At 56.9% G+C, this 17,145-nt stretch overlaps 1 protein-coding gene across 1 annotated transcript in view; it reads left to right on the forward strand.

Moving 5' to 3' along the window:
- Positions 1-17,145, forward strand: part of ASS1 (argininosuccinate synthase 1) — a 52,089-nt gene that overhangs the window by 10,346 nt on the left and 24,598 nt on the right. The window contains exons 4-8 of the mRNA XM_061433843.1: positions 1,085-1,273; positions 7,464-7,520; positions 9,472-9,546; positions 12,725-12,795; positions 13,008-13,038. Of these exons, the coding sequence (XP_061289827.1) occupies positions 1,085-1,273; positions 7,464-7,520; positions 9,472-9,546; positions 12,725-12,795; positions 13,008-13,038 (423 nt within the window). The remainder of the gene's footprint in view (positions 1-1,084; positions 1,274-7,463; positions 7,521-9,471; positions 9,547-12,724; positions 12,796-13,007; positions 13,039-17,145) is intronic.

Genomic DNA, 17,145 nt, shown 5'->3' on the forward strand with positions numbered 1-17,145 from the left:
CTGGGTTGGAAAGATCTCCTGGAGAAGGGAAAGGCTACCCACTCCAGTGTTCTGGCCTGGAGAATTCCATGGACTGTATAGTCCCTGGGGTCACAAAGAGTTGGACACGACTGAGCGACTTTCACTTTGCTGTGTGAACCATCTTCTAGTTTCTCCTAGCCTCTCTTGCACCCAATCACCTCCCCATCCCACCTCCCCATCTGTCTACCTCTTCCTCATCCATCCATTCACCTGTGCACCCCTCATCCATCTACCTGTCCACCCTCCCATCCTTCCATCCACTCAACAGTATCAGTGAGCGGGCCATCAGATGAACATGGCCGTCATGGTCCCTGCTCACGTAAGCTCACAGTACGAAGGAAACACAGTATCTGTGAAGTGCAATAAAACTCACATCAGAAGTATTAGGAAGCTGTCAAGTTCACAGTGTCAGATACAAGTTTTCCATAATTCTAGTTTTTTTGCTGGAAAGCTTGAGTTTTATCACTGGCAACAAATACTCAGTTTTCCTTGAAGTGACAGGGTCACTTCATTTTTATGCAAATCGTGGCCAAAAACCCAAGTCTGATTGATCTTGTTTTGCCTGTCAGTCCTTCAGTCAAGTATGAATGATGGTTTATGAGAAGAGTGGCTAATTTAGCTAGTAACTCACTTGGGCATGCAGCAGACATGCTTCGTGTGTGTTTATCATATTTTGTATTCAAGAGTTGGGGCTTCATCAGTGGCTCAGTGGTAAAGAATCCACCAGCGATGCAGGAGACACAGGAGACGCAGGTTCAATCCCTGGGTCAGGAAGACTCTGGAGGAGGGCATGGCAACCCACTTTAGGATTCTTGCCTGCAAAATCCCATGGACAGCGGAGCCTGGTGGGCTATAGTCTATAGGGTCACAGAGTCGGACACAGCTGAAGTGACATAGCATGCACTCAAGAATCGAGATTTAACAAAAGTGAATCGTTTTCTACTGCATTTTCAAGACCACCCTGTTAGCTGTGTCTGCCTTAGACACAGGCCATTGGAGACTCTGTCTTCTGACGGTGCCCTGTCCTTGCCAAGGCTCCCTCCCATGGGCTGCTCTCCCATAGGTGTTCATTGAGGACATCAGCAAGGAGTTTGTGGAGGAGTTCATCTGGCCGGCCATCCAGTCCAGCGCACTGTACGAGGACCGATACCTCCTGGGCACCTCTCTCGCCAGGCCCTGCATCGCCCGCAAGCAGGTGGAAATCGCCCAGCGAGAAGGAGCCAAGTATGTGTCTCACGGTGCCACAGGAAAGGTGAGGCCAGCATGTGTGGCTGGAGAGGGTGAGGAGGGGGGCTGCCAGGGGGACGTGGGCAGCGCGGCCTGATGGGTGGTCCTCGGACAATCGTTGGTTCCTGCCCAGAACAGTCTGCTGTGCCATGGACAGACTGGCCCGCCCAGCACGACTAAGGGGACTATGTGCACAGACCGGCCCGTCCACTCTAAGAGAAATATTTCCAGCAGCGAGTCAGGGACAGCTCCACTCTGCGACCCAAGTGTGTCTCCCATGTTCCCGCTGTGGTGGAAGCCGTGTCACCCCATTTTTGCAAATCTGCCTCTGAGGCTCAGGCTCATCTTTTCCTTTTTTCACGCCTAGTATTATGTATTTCAAAACTATTTTAAAAGATGAAAAACCATCAAATATCCATACATAGGGGATTGGCTGCATAAATAACACAACGCTATGCAATGTAGTCATGAAAAGGAACGAGCGTGATCACCCAGAATGCATATAGTAAGTGAAAAAGGGCAAGGTGCACAACTGCATGATGCCATATACTACATTTTGCATAATAAAGAAATACTGGAAAGTTCAGTGAAAACTCTCCACAGTGAGTGGAAGGGGCAGGAATGGAATAGATGTCTCTGTTGTGTTTGGTTTTTTTGGCTGCGCTGGGTCTTCATTGCAGAGCAAGGGCTTAGTTGGCTGTGGCATGTGGGATCTTAGTTCCCCAACCAGGGATGGAACCCGAGTCCCCTGCATTGCCAGGTGGATTCTTAACCACCAGGGAAATCCCTCTTAATAACGTGTTGCATAGATCTGATTTTGAAAACTTCAAGGTTGAATTTAAAAGATAAAATTCACTAAGCTATCTATCTCGAGAAACTGAAAGCAGATGGAAAGAAACGAACCTACTGTGTGTCCAGTCTGTGACGTCATCACACAGAAGACAGAAGTATTCCAGTGTGAGCTCAGCACATAATATCCCACTGAACAGCAGGATATGTTCTGAGGTGGACATCTGGCCAAGGTCACAGCGGGAGTCGCTGTGCAATGCGGTGGACAGGAGGCCACCCATTCCCAGAGGGCTTGAGTCCCAGCTGTGTGACCTTGAGTAAGGCCCCTGCCTTTGCTGAGCCTCAGTTTCTTCACTTGCAAAGTGGAGAGGAGGCCCTGTCTTCGTTTCCAGGGCGACTGCATTATAGACTGTGAGGTGTAAACACCAGGAATGGAGCCTCTCTGGAGGCCAGAAGTCCAAAACCAAGGTGTTGGCGCCCTGAAGGTGCTAAGGAAGGGTTCCAGGCTTTCCCCTGGCGTCCTTGGCTTGTGGGTGCACCACCCCAGGCCTCCATCTCCACGTGCCATCTCCTCGGGCATCTTCACATTTGTCTTCCCCTTGCATGTCTGGTTCTGTGTCCAAATTTCTCCTTTATCCCAGGACACCAGTCATACCCACCCTAATGACCTCATCTTAACTGAATGATTTCCGTAAGACTCTATTTCCAAATAAGGTCCCGTTCTGAATGGCTGAGGGTGGGGGTGGGGGGCGGTTAGGGCTTCACCATATTTTTTTCTTTCTTTTTTCTACCTTTTGTGGGGACATAGTTCGATCTGAGATATAGCTTCTCCTTCCAGCCCTTGTGTGCAGGAGGGCAGACAGAAGGGGGACCCTGGGGGTATAAAACAGAAAAAGCCCTCAGCACTCTGTCCCGCAGGTGGCAGACTCAAGAAACAAAATTCCTAACCATGCCGGCAGCCTTTGGGCGGTGTTACTGGAGACTCTGGGGCTTCCCTAGTAGCTCAGGTGGTAAAGCATCCGCCTGCAATGCAGGAGATCCAGGTTCGATCCCTGGGTCAGGAAGATCCCCTGGAGAAGGAAATGGCAACCTACTCCAGTATTCTTGCCTGGAGAATCCTATGGACAGAGGAGCCTGGCGGGCTACAGTCCATGGGGTCGACTGAGCGACATGACTGAGCGACCAACACACGCACACACTGGAGACTCTTGAGCTCTCAGCGGACACCCCGCCAACAGGGATGGGGTGCTCCAGCACACACGTCCTGACTGGACGCAGCCCCCCACCTGAGGCAGTGCGGGGTGGAGGGGACAGCCCCTGGCTCAGTGTGACAATGAGTCACACTCAGATTATGATGGACGAGGCGCCGTTTGGGGGTGGCCTTGCCGAAGAGCCACCCCACCAGGCGGCACCGGCTCGTGTGTCTGGAAGCTCACTCATTCGCCTGGTGCTCAGTCAGCAAGCTTGTGTGCGTATCTGTGAAGGGTGGGGTGCGCGCCAGGCTCCTCTGTCCATAGAGATTCTCCAGGCAAGAAATACTGCAGTGGATTGCCATTTCCTCCTCCAGGGGATCTTCCTGACCCAGGGATCAAACAACCCAGGGCTCCTGCACTGCAGATGGATTCTTTACCACTGAGACACCAGGGAGGCCCATCAAAGCAGCTTAGGTTCATTATTTTTAAAATAAGGCCAATTTCATTTTAAGAGAGTCTGTGGCATTTCCAACCTTCCTAAGTTCAACGGTGCCATGGTGGCGGGGTCTGGAAGTGTTACGTGTTGGGGATGAGGTTGGCAGATGAACTCTTTACCACTATGCCACCTGGGAAGCCATTCCCAGCTACCTGTGAGCTAGTCTGGCGGGGTACAGTCCATAGGGTCACAAAGAGTCAGACGCTACTGAAGGGGGACATGGCAACCCACTCCAGTATTGCCTGGGAAATCACATGGACAGAGGAGCCTGGTGGGCTACAGTGGATGGGGTTGCAAAGAGCCAGACATAATTGAGCACGTAAGCCCACAGGTGGAAACAGCTGCCAGCACGTGTGTGCTTTGCTCCATTTGGACACAAGAGGGCACCAGAGGCTCATGTTTGAGGCCTTCCTGGGCTGACCCTGCAGGGAACCTCTGTTTCCCTCTCTGGTCCTGCAGGGCTTGGGTTCTGAGAAGAATACTGTCTGCAGTAGTTTTGTGGTCTCTGGAGATCTGGAGACAGTCCTGCAGTTCAGTGTCCATTAGAGAGACAGATTTTAAACATCACTGGGGGGCTCCAAGAGCAGCAGCAGGAAGGCCACAGGGGACGGGGGGTCCCTGTCTGCCCTCCACCCCAACAACTCCCATCTCTTCTGGGGGTTGATGGGCATGACTTACTCCCATGCCTTGGCTTCCCCTTGTTTACATGACCTGGGAAAGCCCCCAGCAGCCTCTGAAGATAGCTGCCTACAAGAGGGAAGCGACTGGGGAGGAGCAGGGAGGCCTGGAGGGTTCCAGAGGATGCCAGGCGCGAGATGGGGTTGCTGGGGAGAGAGGGGCCACCCACCTGCAGGGGCTGGTGGTCTGTTTGCCACCCCCCGGGACGGGAGCATCAGTGACTTGAACACATGAGATGAGCATCCAGAGTGAGCGAGGCAGCCTGCGGAAGGCTGGCAACCCAGAGTCAGATCCACATGGGACACTTGAGCCGAACTTTCTGCAAGTTGGGCAGTGGAGAGACCCAGGGCCTCGGGCCCTCATTCCAGCCTGTCTCTTGCACTGGCTCACTGACTCCACCCACTGAACCCTTACCCAGCACGGGCTTTCCTCCATGCCCTGGGATGTCCATATGGACAAAGCCAGTTCAGTCGTGTCCAACTCTGTGACCCCATGGACCGCAGCCTGCCAGGCTCCTCTGTCTGTGGAATTCTCCAGGCAGGAATACTGGAGTGGGTTGCCATGCTCACGTCCAGGGGATCTTCCCGACCCGGGGATCGAACCTGCATCTCTTGTATTGGCGGGCGGGTTCTTTATCACCAGTGCCACCTCAGAAGCTCGTATCAGGGACTAATCCAGCAAAGGGTAATGGTGGCCCTGAGGCATCAGAGGGAACAGGAGTCAGCAGTGATGTCAAGCAGGAGGGGCACCCCAGGCTGCAGGAAGAGCTTGTGCAAAGACCCAGAGGCCCGAGGTGGCACCTGGTGCAGAGAGAGCTGGGGCCTGCCCCTTCACAGCCCTTCGGGGACTGCACGGGAGCTGGGGTGGCCCTTCCCGAGCCTCCTCCCTCCCTCCCCTGGTTTTGGAAGAGGGGCCTGGGAATAGGAGCCGGAGGGCCGTGGGCAGCAGTTGTGTAGACAGCGCCATCTGTGAGGCTCGTCCGGGAGCAGATGGGAGGGCCCCGTGCGGTCCCCGAGGGCACAGCACCTGCATTGTACACGTGTGTGTGCACGTGGACACATGGCGGGTGTGCAGGACGTGATACACCTCCCCCCTTGGCCCCCTGGAACCTGCCAGGGCCTCCCTGGGGCTGGGGGTCCTGGAGTCAGGGAGGGGAAGGACCAGACAGGTCTCGGAGCCTGTCTGGGACAGAGTTTTCAACTCTGGCTCCTGCGAGGGCATCTGGCTCAGGAACAGATGGGTGTCCCCATGGCGATCCTGTTAGGCAGACCCCAGCCCGAGTTGCCGGTCCAGGGAAGCACAAGCCACCATTGTGCTGGGGAAACCTGAAGCCCTGGAGGAATAATCACCATGATATGCAACACTAGACCATATGCTTTACAAGTCTAAAGTAAGCCTGCCTCTAATCAAGTACCACCGCCGCTGCTCCAGGAACTGTGCAGCCCACTGGGCCTTGGGCGGGCATTACCACCTGTGCCTCAGTTTCCCATCCATGTTGTTATTCGATGTTCGGTCGCTCAATTGTGTCTGTTTGCAACCCCATGGACCACAGCACGCCAGGCTTCCCTGTCCTTCACTCTCTCCCCGAGTTTGCTCAAATTCACATCCATTGAGTCGGTAACGCCATCCTCTGAGATGGGGATAATAATGGGGCGCTGCTGTGTAAGGATTTGTGGAGTTGTGTATGGAGCTCAGCCCCGTGACCTGACAGTGAGCTGTCAGGGTGGGATTGGTGCCTTCTGGCTGTGTGTCCCTGGACAAGCGGCTCCACCTCTCTGAGCCTGAATCGCCTCATCTGCAAAACAGGGTTAGAAACCCCCCGCTGGTGCCAGGTGGCTCTCCCGTGGGAAAGCCAGCACATAGTAGGCCCTCACTGGAGGGACCGGACGGAGGCCAATGGGGACGGCTGGTCTGGCACGGCCCATGGGTCTGGGGAGTGATCAGAGAGGAGCAGCCTCGGCTCCTGGCTCCGAGGAGAGGGGCTGAAACCAGTATTTCCGCGTCGCCTGACAAGACTCTGGAAAATAACATGTTATTCCTGCCGCTGCCTGGCTGCGCCCGTGCAGTTTTCACAGTAGGCGAGAGGTCCCTCTGTTATTTCCACAGCGCTTAAGCCTCCTTCCAGGCCGCCGAGTTGATGGGGGGCAGGCGGGTGGCTGGAAGCCATTGTCTCCAGGGCTGGCGGGCTGGGCCCTCTCCTCCTCCCTGAGAGGGCGTGGACCACTCACCCGAGGGGGATGGGGCAGTGGGGCCCCCGTGCCCCGACTTGGGCTGGGCTCTGCGCCCTTGGACAAGCCCCTCCTACCTCTGGATCAGTTTGTGCAGAGAAGCAAAGGGCCTCGGTGGTCATCCGCATCCAACCCCTCTACCAAACAGTCACTGCATAGACGAGATACCCAAGGCTCACAGAGGAGAGGGGGCTCCCAGTTCAGTGGACACAATGCCATGAAACCCCCGGAAATGAGCTTGATCTCAGGGCTGGTGAGGCCAGGCAGGAAGAGGCTGAGGCGTGGCAACCTCAAGGAGGCTGCCTGAGGTATCATCGGAGCCAGGCCTCCAGCCCAGCAGGTGTATGCGCCCCCCGACCCTGCCAAAGAGCGGGCATACATGATGAGCCATGTGCGTGCCCTGTCACGTCCCAGGCACACACCCGCCCATGCCTATGCACGCTGTGGCCTTCAGCCCCTGCCTACATCCCCTACCTGCCACAGACGCACCCTCACACCAGCGCACACAGAGGTCCTGATCATCGCAACTCAGTACTCACTGTCACATGGGCATCTTGTGCATACACATCCTGCACACTCGTGTGCCCGCACAGCTCGGCTCTGCACTCGGGGAGACCCGGGTTCGAGTCCAGGGCAGAAAGCCCGCTCCAAGAAAGCCCAGTGTTCATCTTTTAGACGGGTTTGTAGCACCCAGTTCAGGAGGGGAGAGCCTGTGCGGAGACAGGAGCACCCAGGGGGCACCGTCGAAGGTCGCCCAGCACTGCCTCTCCCCTGAACCCTCCCAACCAGTCCCCATTCTGTGGCTCCTGAAATCCCCGTTGTATGTTTCAGGGGAACGACCAGATCCGGTTTGAGCTCACCTGCTACTCGCTGGCCCCACAGATCAAGGTAGGATGTTGCTTCTCTCCCCTGAAAGGGTGGGTGCTGGTGGCTGAGGCCCAGGGTGGGCAGAGCAGGGAGCGGGGCTCCCTGGGAGGTTCCCCAGACAGGGGCCTTGTGGCGGGTGGTGCCCTTCTTCCATGGGACACTCCCTTCACTTACTCCAGCCGCAGGGGACAGCACTCTGTCCCTGACCGTTCATCCTTCCCGGAGAGGCTGCCCCCGGCGCCTGGGTAGGTCAGGCACCGGACAGAAAGACAAGGCTGCCCTTCCAGCAGCATCCTTGTGGGTCCAGGCCTGCCTTCCCATGTGTGGACTAGGACCGTTCTGGGCTGATTTCAGGGCTGCTCACAACCCTCCACCCCTGCGGGGGGCCACCAGCTTGGCCCCCTCCTCCCCGGCTGCCTGAACCCTGACCCCGGGTTCTTGGATTCCTTCCTGGGATGGGGAAAACCAGGCCCAGGCCTCTGGGCGTCTAGTGAACAAAGCCCACAACAGAACTACACTGCGCGCTGCAGACACAAGTCTCAGGGTGATTATTTCAATTTTTCTAGTGGCCCCGTCAAAAAACCAAGATGAAAAACGACAGGTGACGTCATTTTAATGACATGTTTATTGAACCCTATATATCCAAAATGGTATCATTCAACATGTTATCGATGTTGAAATATTTTACATTCTTTCGGTACGAAGTCTTTAAGACCCGCTGTGTGCTCTCCACTTACAACCGGGACCAGTCACAGTTCGGGCCTCCGTGGCCACGTGTGGCCCCTGGCTCCCATTTTGGACAATGTGGGTGGGCGTGGCTCCAAGCTTCTTTGCGGCCACTTCTGGCTAAAGCTACAAAAGATGTGCCCTTCCCAAGTCTGCAGGGGCCCTCAGGGCTTTCATTTTTTTTTCTTTTAAGTGGAACCTCTTTCTCTGCCCCTTTAACCGACCAGCCAGCAGCTGCTTAGGGGGTGAGAGTGGCCCGGAGGTGAGCAGTAATAAGCTCTAGTGATCTGCTTTGACCCCAAACACCAGGAGGCAGAGAAGCCCCCCAGACAGTAGCTGCCTGTTGATGCTGCAGGCGTGTGGGCCTGGGCTCTGGCCTGACCCCCACTCTCTGTTCCCACAGCAACTTGGGGGGCCAGGGTGTCTGGTTTCTGGGTCTTTGTCTGCAGAAGCTAAGCCCAGGGGTGGAATGGGGCTTGGTGATGGGGCCCCAGGTCTCTGGGAACCAGGATGAGGCCAGAGGGTGGTCCGCCCAGGCTCTGCTCATTCCAGGACTTGGGGTGGGGGGGCGCAGTCACCCCAGCCCCACCGGCACCCCCAGCCTAGAAATCAAACCAGCTTCTCCATCTAGATGACACCTCCCCACCCCCAGTTGAGCAGAGGCCTGGCTGAGTCCAAGGCTGAGTGGGGGCTCTTCTTGGGGGACCTGTCCCTGACCACCCCCCCACCCTCAGGCTGGTAGGATGAGTTCTGTGCCTCCAATCAGGCTCCAATTCCCCTCCTTTCCCCCACCCAGAACAGCCCTAGGGGTGGGAGGGTGGCAGGAGGGGTGGGTCGGAGGATGTGGCTTGAGCCCCTGCAGGGCCAGGCTGGGTGGCTTTAGTCACCAGGAGTGGGGGGGTCCTGGACCTCTGGACAGGGGTGCATCAGGAAACCTGAGGCTTGTCTGGTTCAAACCGTCACGTCTCAGTTGGGGAGATTGAGATCCAGAAGGATAGGGACCTGCCTGGGGACACCCAGCCATTCTGCCATGGAACTCAAGCTTTCTCCCAAACCACCCTCTGGGGTAGCAGGCCACGTCCTTCCCCTGCCTAATGGGGTCCCCTGCCCAAAGCCCTTCCCGTGGGCTACACAGACCCCCCACCCAGGTCACCGGTGGACCCTCAGGCCCCTTATCAGAGAGGTGGGCTCTGCAGCTTCAGCGCCTGGAGGAATCAGCAGGCCTGACTCCTTGTCTCGTGTCCAGGTCATCGCTCCCTGGAGGATGCCCGAGTTCTATAACCGCTTCCAGGGCCGCAACGATCTGATGGAGTATGCGAAGGTAAGGCCGGACTCCACCATCACCCCGGCCCTCGTCAACTGCCCCCCCAGGCACGTCCCTCCAAAGGCTCAAGGATGGGGCTGGTACCCACGCCTGGGGACCAAACCTCAGCCCTGGTGCCCTCCCCCAGCACCTATTCCCTGGGCCGGCCCCACAGAACTAACAGTGGTCCTCGCCAGGACTGAGCATCTCTCAGGTCACCCGGCCCCAGTCCACCCAGCGGGAGGGCACCGGTGCCCCTCCACTTCCCGTTCAGATTGCCACCTCTGCAGTGTGTGTCACTCAGACGGGGCCTGTGAGCGAGGCTGTTCTCTGCCCCTAATTACCTGACTAATTGTCCCCGGTGCTTTCGCAGAAGCAGGTAGGTGCTCCGAGGGCCAGAGGCAGACAAAGACTTCTGCAGCACCAGCCCTTTTTGAAGTACAAGTTGCAATAAAACAGATTAGAAGTTTTGCATCAAGATCCTTAGCCACTCCCCAGGGTACCTTTCTTTTTAGCGACTCGATGGCAGCGCTTGACAAACAGCCTCAATCAATCAGACAGGGGAAAGCAACCTGGTGCACGCACCAGAAAATTGCTCGGGTTTTTAAATAGCAGTCGCTGGGGCTGGCTGTGAGCTCTTGCTGCAGCCAAGGTGCCGCGTGGCAGGGGACGCGGCGGGGACCCAGCCCTGCCCCTACTGCCAGCATCCCATTAAGACCTGGAGAGCTCGGAGGAAAGATCTCCTCGACCATCTGTTGTTTTATTATTAAAAGGGGAGTTTACAAGAGCAAGCCCATATGTTGCCAAACAAATTTTCAAATAGCAGAGCTATTAAGGGAACGGGGTTAGAGGCTTTCTTCCTCTCCTTGGTCTCCTTGAGGATATACAGAATCTGAAGCACGTTTTATCTTGAAGAATAATGAATCTGGAGCCCCGGCCCATCCCCGTTCTCACGCCAGCAGTCGTGGTTGGAGAAAGGGCTGACCCGTAACACTGTTCTTCGTTTCTGAGAAGCTCCCGAGCAGAAGCAGCTCCTGGGTTTTGCCAGAATTTCTGAAGTCATTGTTTGTCCCAAGGCTCTTGGCTCAGCTTCTGTCTCAAATAACCTTTTAAACAGGAAAGTTTGCCCTGGCGAGAGAGTCTGGGTCGCCACCACTGAGCCTCCCTCAGAGGCTGGTATCAGAATTGAGCTCTGAAAAATCTGACCACGTTCTAGAATGATGGCAGTGTCTCTGCACCCGGGAGTGACCGGAATAATTGAGCAGCAGCCAGACTGTCCAAAACTCAGAGCCATGCAGCTGCTTCAGCTGAGACAAAAATCAATGGGGCTTTGAAAAACCCCCGCTTTCGAGATCCGTTAAGTTGCCCAGGCCGCAAGGTGTTATAGGGAGACTCGTGGCAAACATGCATTTGTATCACTTTCCATCTCCCCCCACCCAAATCCATCATCCAACGGGAAGACCGCTCAGAATCACCCCATCCTTATCACTGTCACCGTAATTCTTTTAAAGCCAACACGCAAGGTCGGGTCCAGAAAGCGGGGCATCGTCTGTGTACACGCGAAAGGCGGTTTTGTTTTCTGTTGTCAGTTGCGTCCAGAGTTTCCGGGGCGTGGGTGTGTGTGCTGGCGGGGAGCTCCGGACAGAGAAGGGAGGGGAAACAAGCCTCTTTGGTTGAGGGCCTGTGTTTGGCATTCGTGTGTATCTCCCTGCCGAGGAAGGGCTGCCCGTCCTGTTCTCTCCTTGCTCCAGCAGAGCCCCAGTGGGAGAAAGAAAAGGCAAGAGTGTTTCCAAACCACCCCCGCAGAAGAAAGGCTCCAAGGAACCTGCCCACTGGCTTTCTCAGCCCCCTGCCCGGGGAGTCTCCTCTGCAGGGATTTCAGCCCAGTTGGCACAGACAGGGTCATGGTCCCCACACCGGGCCTTCTCTGCCTGGAGACAGCACAGGGCGATCACGTGGATTTGACTCTGGGCACCTCTGTGGGCGGCAAGCAGCCCCCGACATTGATCAGCCGCGAAGTGAAGTGCTCCACTCGCCCGTGTGGTCTCCACTGAAGAGGGTGCAGGTTTTAGAGTGGATGTGGGCTGTTGCTTTAAAAACAAAGTGTCATGGTAAAGCTGGAAAAATATCCAGAAGGTTTAACCTAATTTATTTTGAAATTTTAAGGTGGTGATGAAGGAAACAGCAGGTCCCTGGAGGAAGCCTCTAGAATCTTAGTTGTGGGTATGAGCTGAGCCAGGGCAGAGAGCTGTCCGGAAAGACGGGGTACTGCTAGTGGAGACAGGTGGGACCCACCTGGGCGAGGTGCTGAAAAGGGGGGCCTAGGAGGCAGAGCGGAAGTCTTGCTGGTTTAGAGGGGCTGGGCTAGGCTGGCTTAGCTGTCCTCTGTACTCGGTAAACCCGGGAGAAGCGAGCAGGATGGTATACTGTGTTGGATCCAACCAGGTGTCAGCCTGGGTGGCAAGGGACAGCTCAGGGAGCAAATATGTCTTTAATACAAAAGACCTTCAACGTGTCACCCACAGCCTTTCAGGCCCAGGGTCTCCAGGGGGTCTCCCCCTAAACAAAGAATTGGATCATTTGGGAAGCAAAGCGTCATCAGACGGAGGGTTACGCCTCTGCAGGGCTGCAGGGTGGTGTACGTGGTAACCACAGGCAGCAGGGGAGACGTGGGCCCAGGAAGTGCCCAGCCACACCCTGGGAACAAGTGTCCTGAACCAGAGGCTCTCGTGGGCACCTCTTGCTTCCTTGGGTGAGCATTAAGCACCCCCGTGGGTGCACGTGCCTTGGTTGAAATCCACAATGAAAGCTGGGTCCATTCCACCGCCCAGCTCATAGGGTGGCAGTCCACGGACGGTGCTGGGAGACCCTCAGCACCTGAAGTGTGGACTCAGAATCTTCTGGAAGAAACCTCCAAGGTCAGCACGCACTCCACAGCGTCTCAGACACTAAGTCTTAGAGTCTCTGCCTGGGCGTGTTCAGAAATGGGGCCATGACTCCCCAGGCCAGCCTGGGGTGGGGAGAAGGAGACGTGGGGGCAGGGGGCGGTCCAGGGTCTTGTTGGCCTGGGAGCCAGAGTTTGGGGGTGCCTTGACTTTGAAAGGAAACTGAGGCAAGCAGGCCTGACCCTCGTGTCCCTCAAGCTGCCTCGTGCCAACACTGTCTTACCTGTGTTGTCTTAACCTCTTACCTGCAGCAACATGGAATCCCCGTCCCAGTCACCCCCAAGAACCCGTGGAGCATGGACGAGAACCTGATGCATATCAGGTAAGACGGACCTGCCTGTCCACCGCTCTGCCAGGCCTCGGTGAGCACCCACCCGTCTGGGTCATGTTGGAGTGGTGACCCACCGACCTGTGGTCCCTGCCCTCATGGACGGAGCCCAGCGACCTCAGGGAGGGCAGACCGCTCCTTGGTGTGTCTCTCTGCTCCTCCCACACTGACTCCCCTCCTCTGTCTTCCTTCTTTCTCCCCTGTAGCTACGAGGCTGGAATCCTGGAGAACCCCAAGGTAATCCCCCGTTCCCCCGAGCCCACTGTCTTTTGGTGGTGGCTGCTCCGTGCCGACGCGGTCTGGTGTGTTTGTAGCCTAATTTGAAATTTCACGGGGGGCCGGGCATGGGGCTGGGGCTGAGCCCTGCCTGTGTTCCCCGACCCTCCCCACTGGGCTCCCTGTCGCCTGCCCACTCCTCACTGCGTTTTTTCAGATCCTCCCCCTTCCCTGGCGCTCTTTTTTTTCTTAATTGCTGCCACGATGAATAGGGGAAGGAAATATTTCAGGGAACGGAGAGTGCGATTGTGAGACAATAAAGAAGCAATTAGGCAGATGAGACACTTGTGGGAGGGCCCAGTCTGTGCCCACCAGCTCTTGGGCTGCCTCGGCTGCTGCCACAGGGGGAGGTGGCACAGATCGGAGCCTCAGGACCCGTTTGTCTGGGCCTGGGCTTCGCACCCGCCAGCCCGCCCGCCTTGGTCCCAGGTCCCCAGCCTCCCCAGCTGGCTCCCGCTGGACCTCGGGGCCCTGTTTGAAGTTAAGGTTTTTCTCTCTTTTGGAGGGGTGGAGGGGTTCCTTTGTGTCTCCCCCTGCCCACCGTGGGAGATGGGGGAGGCAGGATGAACTCTATCCTGGGAAGAAAGAAAAAAAAAAATCTCTTTGTCCCCCCAGGGACTGTCTCCACTCCCTGGCTGATTTGGGGGTGGGGTGGGCTGGGGGTGGGCAGGGGCCCTTGTGCAGCTGGGCCAGGGCTGGGGGGTGCTGGGGGGCACAGGATCTAGGAAGGCCAGCTGGAGAGGATGGTTTGGGCAAGGGTGGAGTGAGCCTGGTCCTGGGGAGAGCTCCCCGTGGGGACCGGGCCCTCTGGATGGGTGTTGGTGATAACCTAACCTGTACCAGGGGCTGTTTCTGGAACCAAGCCTGGGGTCTGTATTCTCCTCGGCTCTGAACCTCCTCATGTCCTGGGGGAGGAAACTGAGGCCCAGAGGAATGACCCGCCCTCCCGGCAGCCTCTGGTTCCCAATGGCCCGCACACCTCCCCTCCCCACCCGCTCGGCCCTCAGCCCAGCCGTGTCACTCAGCAGAGCCCACACCCTCGTCCCCTGGGGGCTGATGGCCCCACAAGGCCGCTGCCTGCTGGTCACAGGCTTTTCCAGTTCATGCTTGGCTGACCCCACGACACTCAGGCCAGCCACCCCTAATTAGCCAGTCAGTCAGCGCCCAGGGGGCTCGGGGAGGCTGAACAGAGCCCAGCGGCTCCTCTTGTGGCCTATGATGACGCTCTTACCTCACTGCGGGGTGCAGGTCCCTTCCCCTCTCAGGCCTCCTTTCTAATGAGGCCAGTGCATGGACAAGGACGTGCTAGCCAGTGTGTTTTTCAGGATTCTACCCACTAGTCAAGTGGGAAGGTGAGTGCATTCCCAGAGATCTGGGTCTGAATCTTGGCTTTGCTTCTATGGCTGTGCAACCTTGGGCAAGCTACCCAACCTCTCTGAGCCTCTGGCTTCTTAAGCAAACAGCTGGACAAGGCAATACCTGCCTCCTGGGATGTGAAAGCCCTTGACCTGTCCTGGCACAGGGCCCAAGGCCTCAGCCGTGGAACCAGGGGTCCCACTCTCCCTCCTCCGGCCGGCTAAGATTTTTGGGGGGAGGAAGGAGATGAGGTTCCCTCAGGAGTGGATGCTCTGCTCTGCCCTCCCAGGGGAAGTGGGGAGACCACACTCCCGCTGAGATGTGCAGGGCCAGGCCGAGGGACCCAGGGGCTGGCCCACTCCAGCTCCGCTTTCCCAGGCTGCCCTGCTGCAGGTGGCGGCCAGGGCAGCCCCTTGCCTCCAGTAGGTCCCAGGGCCCCAGGTGGGTGCTACTCCCCACAGGGGAGGAACTCTGCACGCTGGGCAGCCCTGGCCCCCTCTGGAGGCACTGGGGAGACCGAGCTCAGGGAACCAGTGGCCCCCTCCCTCCCCAACCCCCCGCTCCAAAAAAAGCCTGAGACCTGCCGAGGGGAGGGTTTGAAGGCAGATGGTGGAGCCATTTTCTGCCTCCATGAGGGCTGATTGAAGGGCAATGAGGCAGCTAATGCGAAGAAAGATAGAAATTTACTTGCTTTAACTTCATACGGCCCACAGTGAAAGAGTTCATTCAGTCGCCGGCCCGCCATATCTGATGGATGAATAAACCATTTGCCGCATCGATCATGCCTCTACATCATGGTTTACTTCATGGGCCATTTGCTTCCAATTTCTCCTTCTCAGCCCTGTTTCATGCTTTCTTTCGCCCTCTCCCCATCCCCCCTCCCTCCCCACCAACTCTCTCTTTCCTTTTTTTTTCCTTCACTCTCTTCCCTCCCCCAACACCCCCACCCCCCCACAACCCAAGATGACATTGGAAGTGAGCCCTCCCGCTGGGATGGATAAATAGGTGGTATTGATACTCAGCAACAAACTATTTGTCATTTGAACTGGGCTTTTAGGAAGGCAGAGTAAAAAGAAGGCAGGCGTGAGCCACCACCTCTGAATGCAAAGCAAATGTCACTTTATTTCTATTTAGTTATTTTATTTAATCGGTGCTGTCAGGGTGTCCTGCTTCCCACTGCAAAGAGAGTGGGGATGCTGGACCCGCCTGGTCTTCCTACCTCCCCTCTCCTCCCGAACGCACTCTCATCCTGTCCCATTCTCGTGGTGTTCGAGGCCGGTTAAGTGCTCGCGGCCAGTGCGGCAGGAGAAAGTGACAAGCCCCAGGTCCGAGTCTGAAGGCCCAGTGCGGGTGGAGGTGGGAGGCAGGCGAGTTCAGATGGAGGGGCTGGGGTCTCAGCCCTGGCAGGCAGCTCGGAGTTCAACCCGGGCTGGACAGTCAGTGAGGAGCCCCCGGCAGGTGGGGAAGGACCTGTGAAGTCCTGTTGGTTACCCAAAGGCCCCAAGCCCTGGTTTCACTTTGCCTTTTGGCCGAGGATAGCCCTGGTCCCAGGGAAGGTGGCGGTTGGTTAGGTCTGGGGAGCCGGGCACGTCTCTGACCGTATCCCTCGCACTGTCTCTCATGGAGCGGGTGGGGGCGGGAAACAGCACTGGACGGGGGTTCTAGAGTCCTCAGTCTGACTCCCACACCAGGGGTGGGGGTGGGGGGTGGCCAGTGGCGGGGCGGCGTGATGGGGACAGGCGGCTTCTTTGGCCTTGGTTTTTCCACCTGGTCCATGGGGCCATCAGGCTGGAGGTCCTCAAGGAGGCCCCCCACCCCTCCTTGGGTCTGTCTTGGAGGTCTGTTCTGGGTCCCTGCTCCTGCCCGCTAAGGGGAAACGGGAAGGGATGGCAGCTGGCCTCGGAGGAGCTTTGAAGGCACGAGGGCTTTATTCCCAGTCCCATCTGAGCCCAGGAGTAAAGCTAGAAGGATCACTGTCCCTGTTTGCCCAGGACTGGGTGGTGGGGGGAGGGTCTCCGAGTTTGGAGCCAGGATGGTTGATCATCCTAACCGCAGGGAGTGACCTCAGGGGTCCCGGTGGCCCCACCTCTCTGCCCCACCTGAGCAGCTCTTCTCCGAGGCAGGTGCCACCAGGAGGCTGTTCCAGTCATCCTGTCACCTGCAGGGCACCAGGCCCTAGTTGGCACCTTCTTGGATGACTTTCATGTCCAGTAAGAAATAGAAACTGTCTATGTATTTAAATTGTAAGGCAGTCAAAAGAAAGTGTTAGTCACTCAGTTGTCTGGTAGCCTGCCAGGCTCCTCCCTCTGTGGGATTCTCCAGGCAAGAGTACTAGAGTGGGTAGCCATTCCCTTCTCCATTGGATCTTCCCAGTTGAGGGATCAAACCTGGTTCTCCCACACTGCAGGCAGATTTATTGTCTGAGCCACCAGGGAAGCCCAAGGCAGTCAAAAGCAGGTATCATTCCCCCTCCCCACCCATTTTACAGATGAGAAAACTGAGGCTCAAAGAGGCAAAGCAACTTGTCACAGCCTGACATCTCGACTCCTGGCTTTGGGGTGTTTTCCACCACTCTGAAATCTATCACATCACTGTTCAAGGCCTCATGGGTTTCCCGCCCTGGGCCATGTGGTCTCCGCCACCCCCACACAGCCTACATCACAGCCCCGACAGTCCCCGTCCGCCTCTAGTTCTTCCTCAGTAGGTGGGGGA

This window comes from Bos javanicus, chromosome 11 (assembly GCF_032452875.1).
Source record: "Bos javanicus breed banteng chromosome 11, ARS-OSU_banteng_1.0, whole genome shotgun sequence".
In the NCBI taxonomy this organism is placed as follows: Eukaryota; Metazoa; Chordata; class Mammalia; order Artiodactyla; family Bovidae; genus Bos; species Bos javanicus.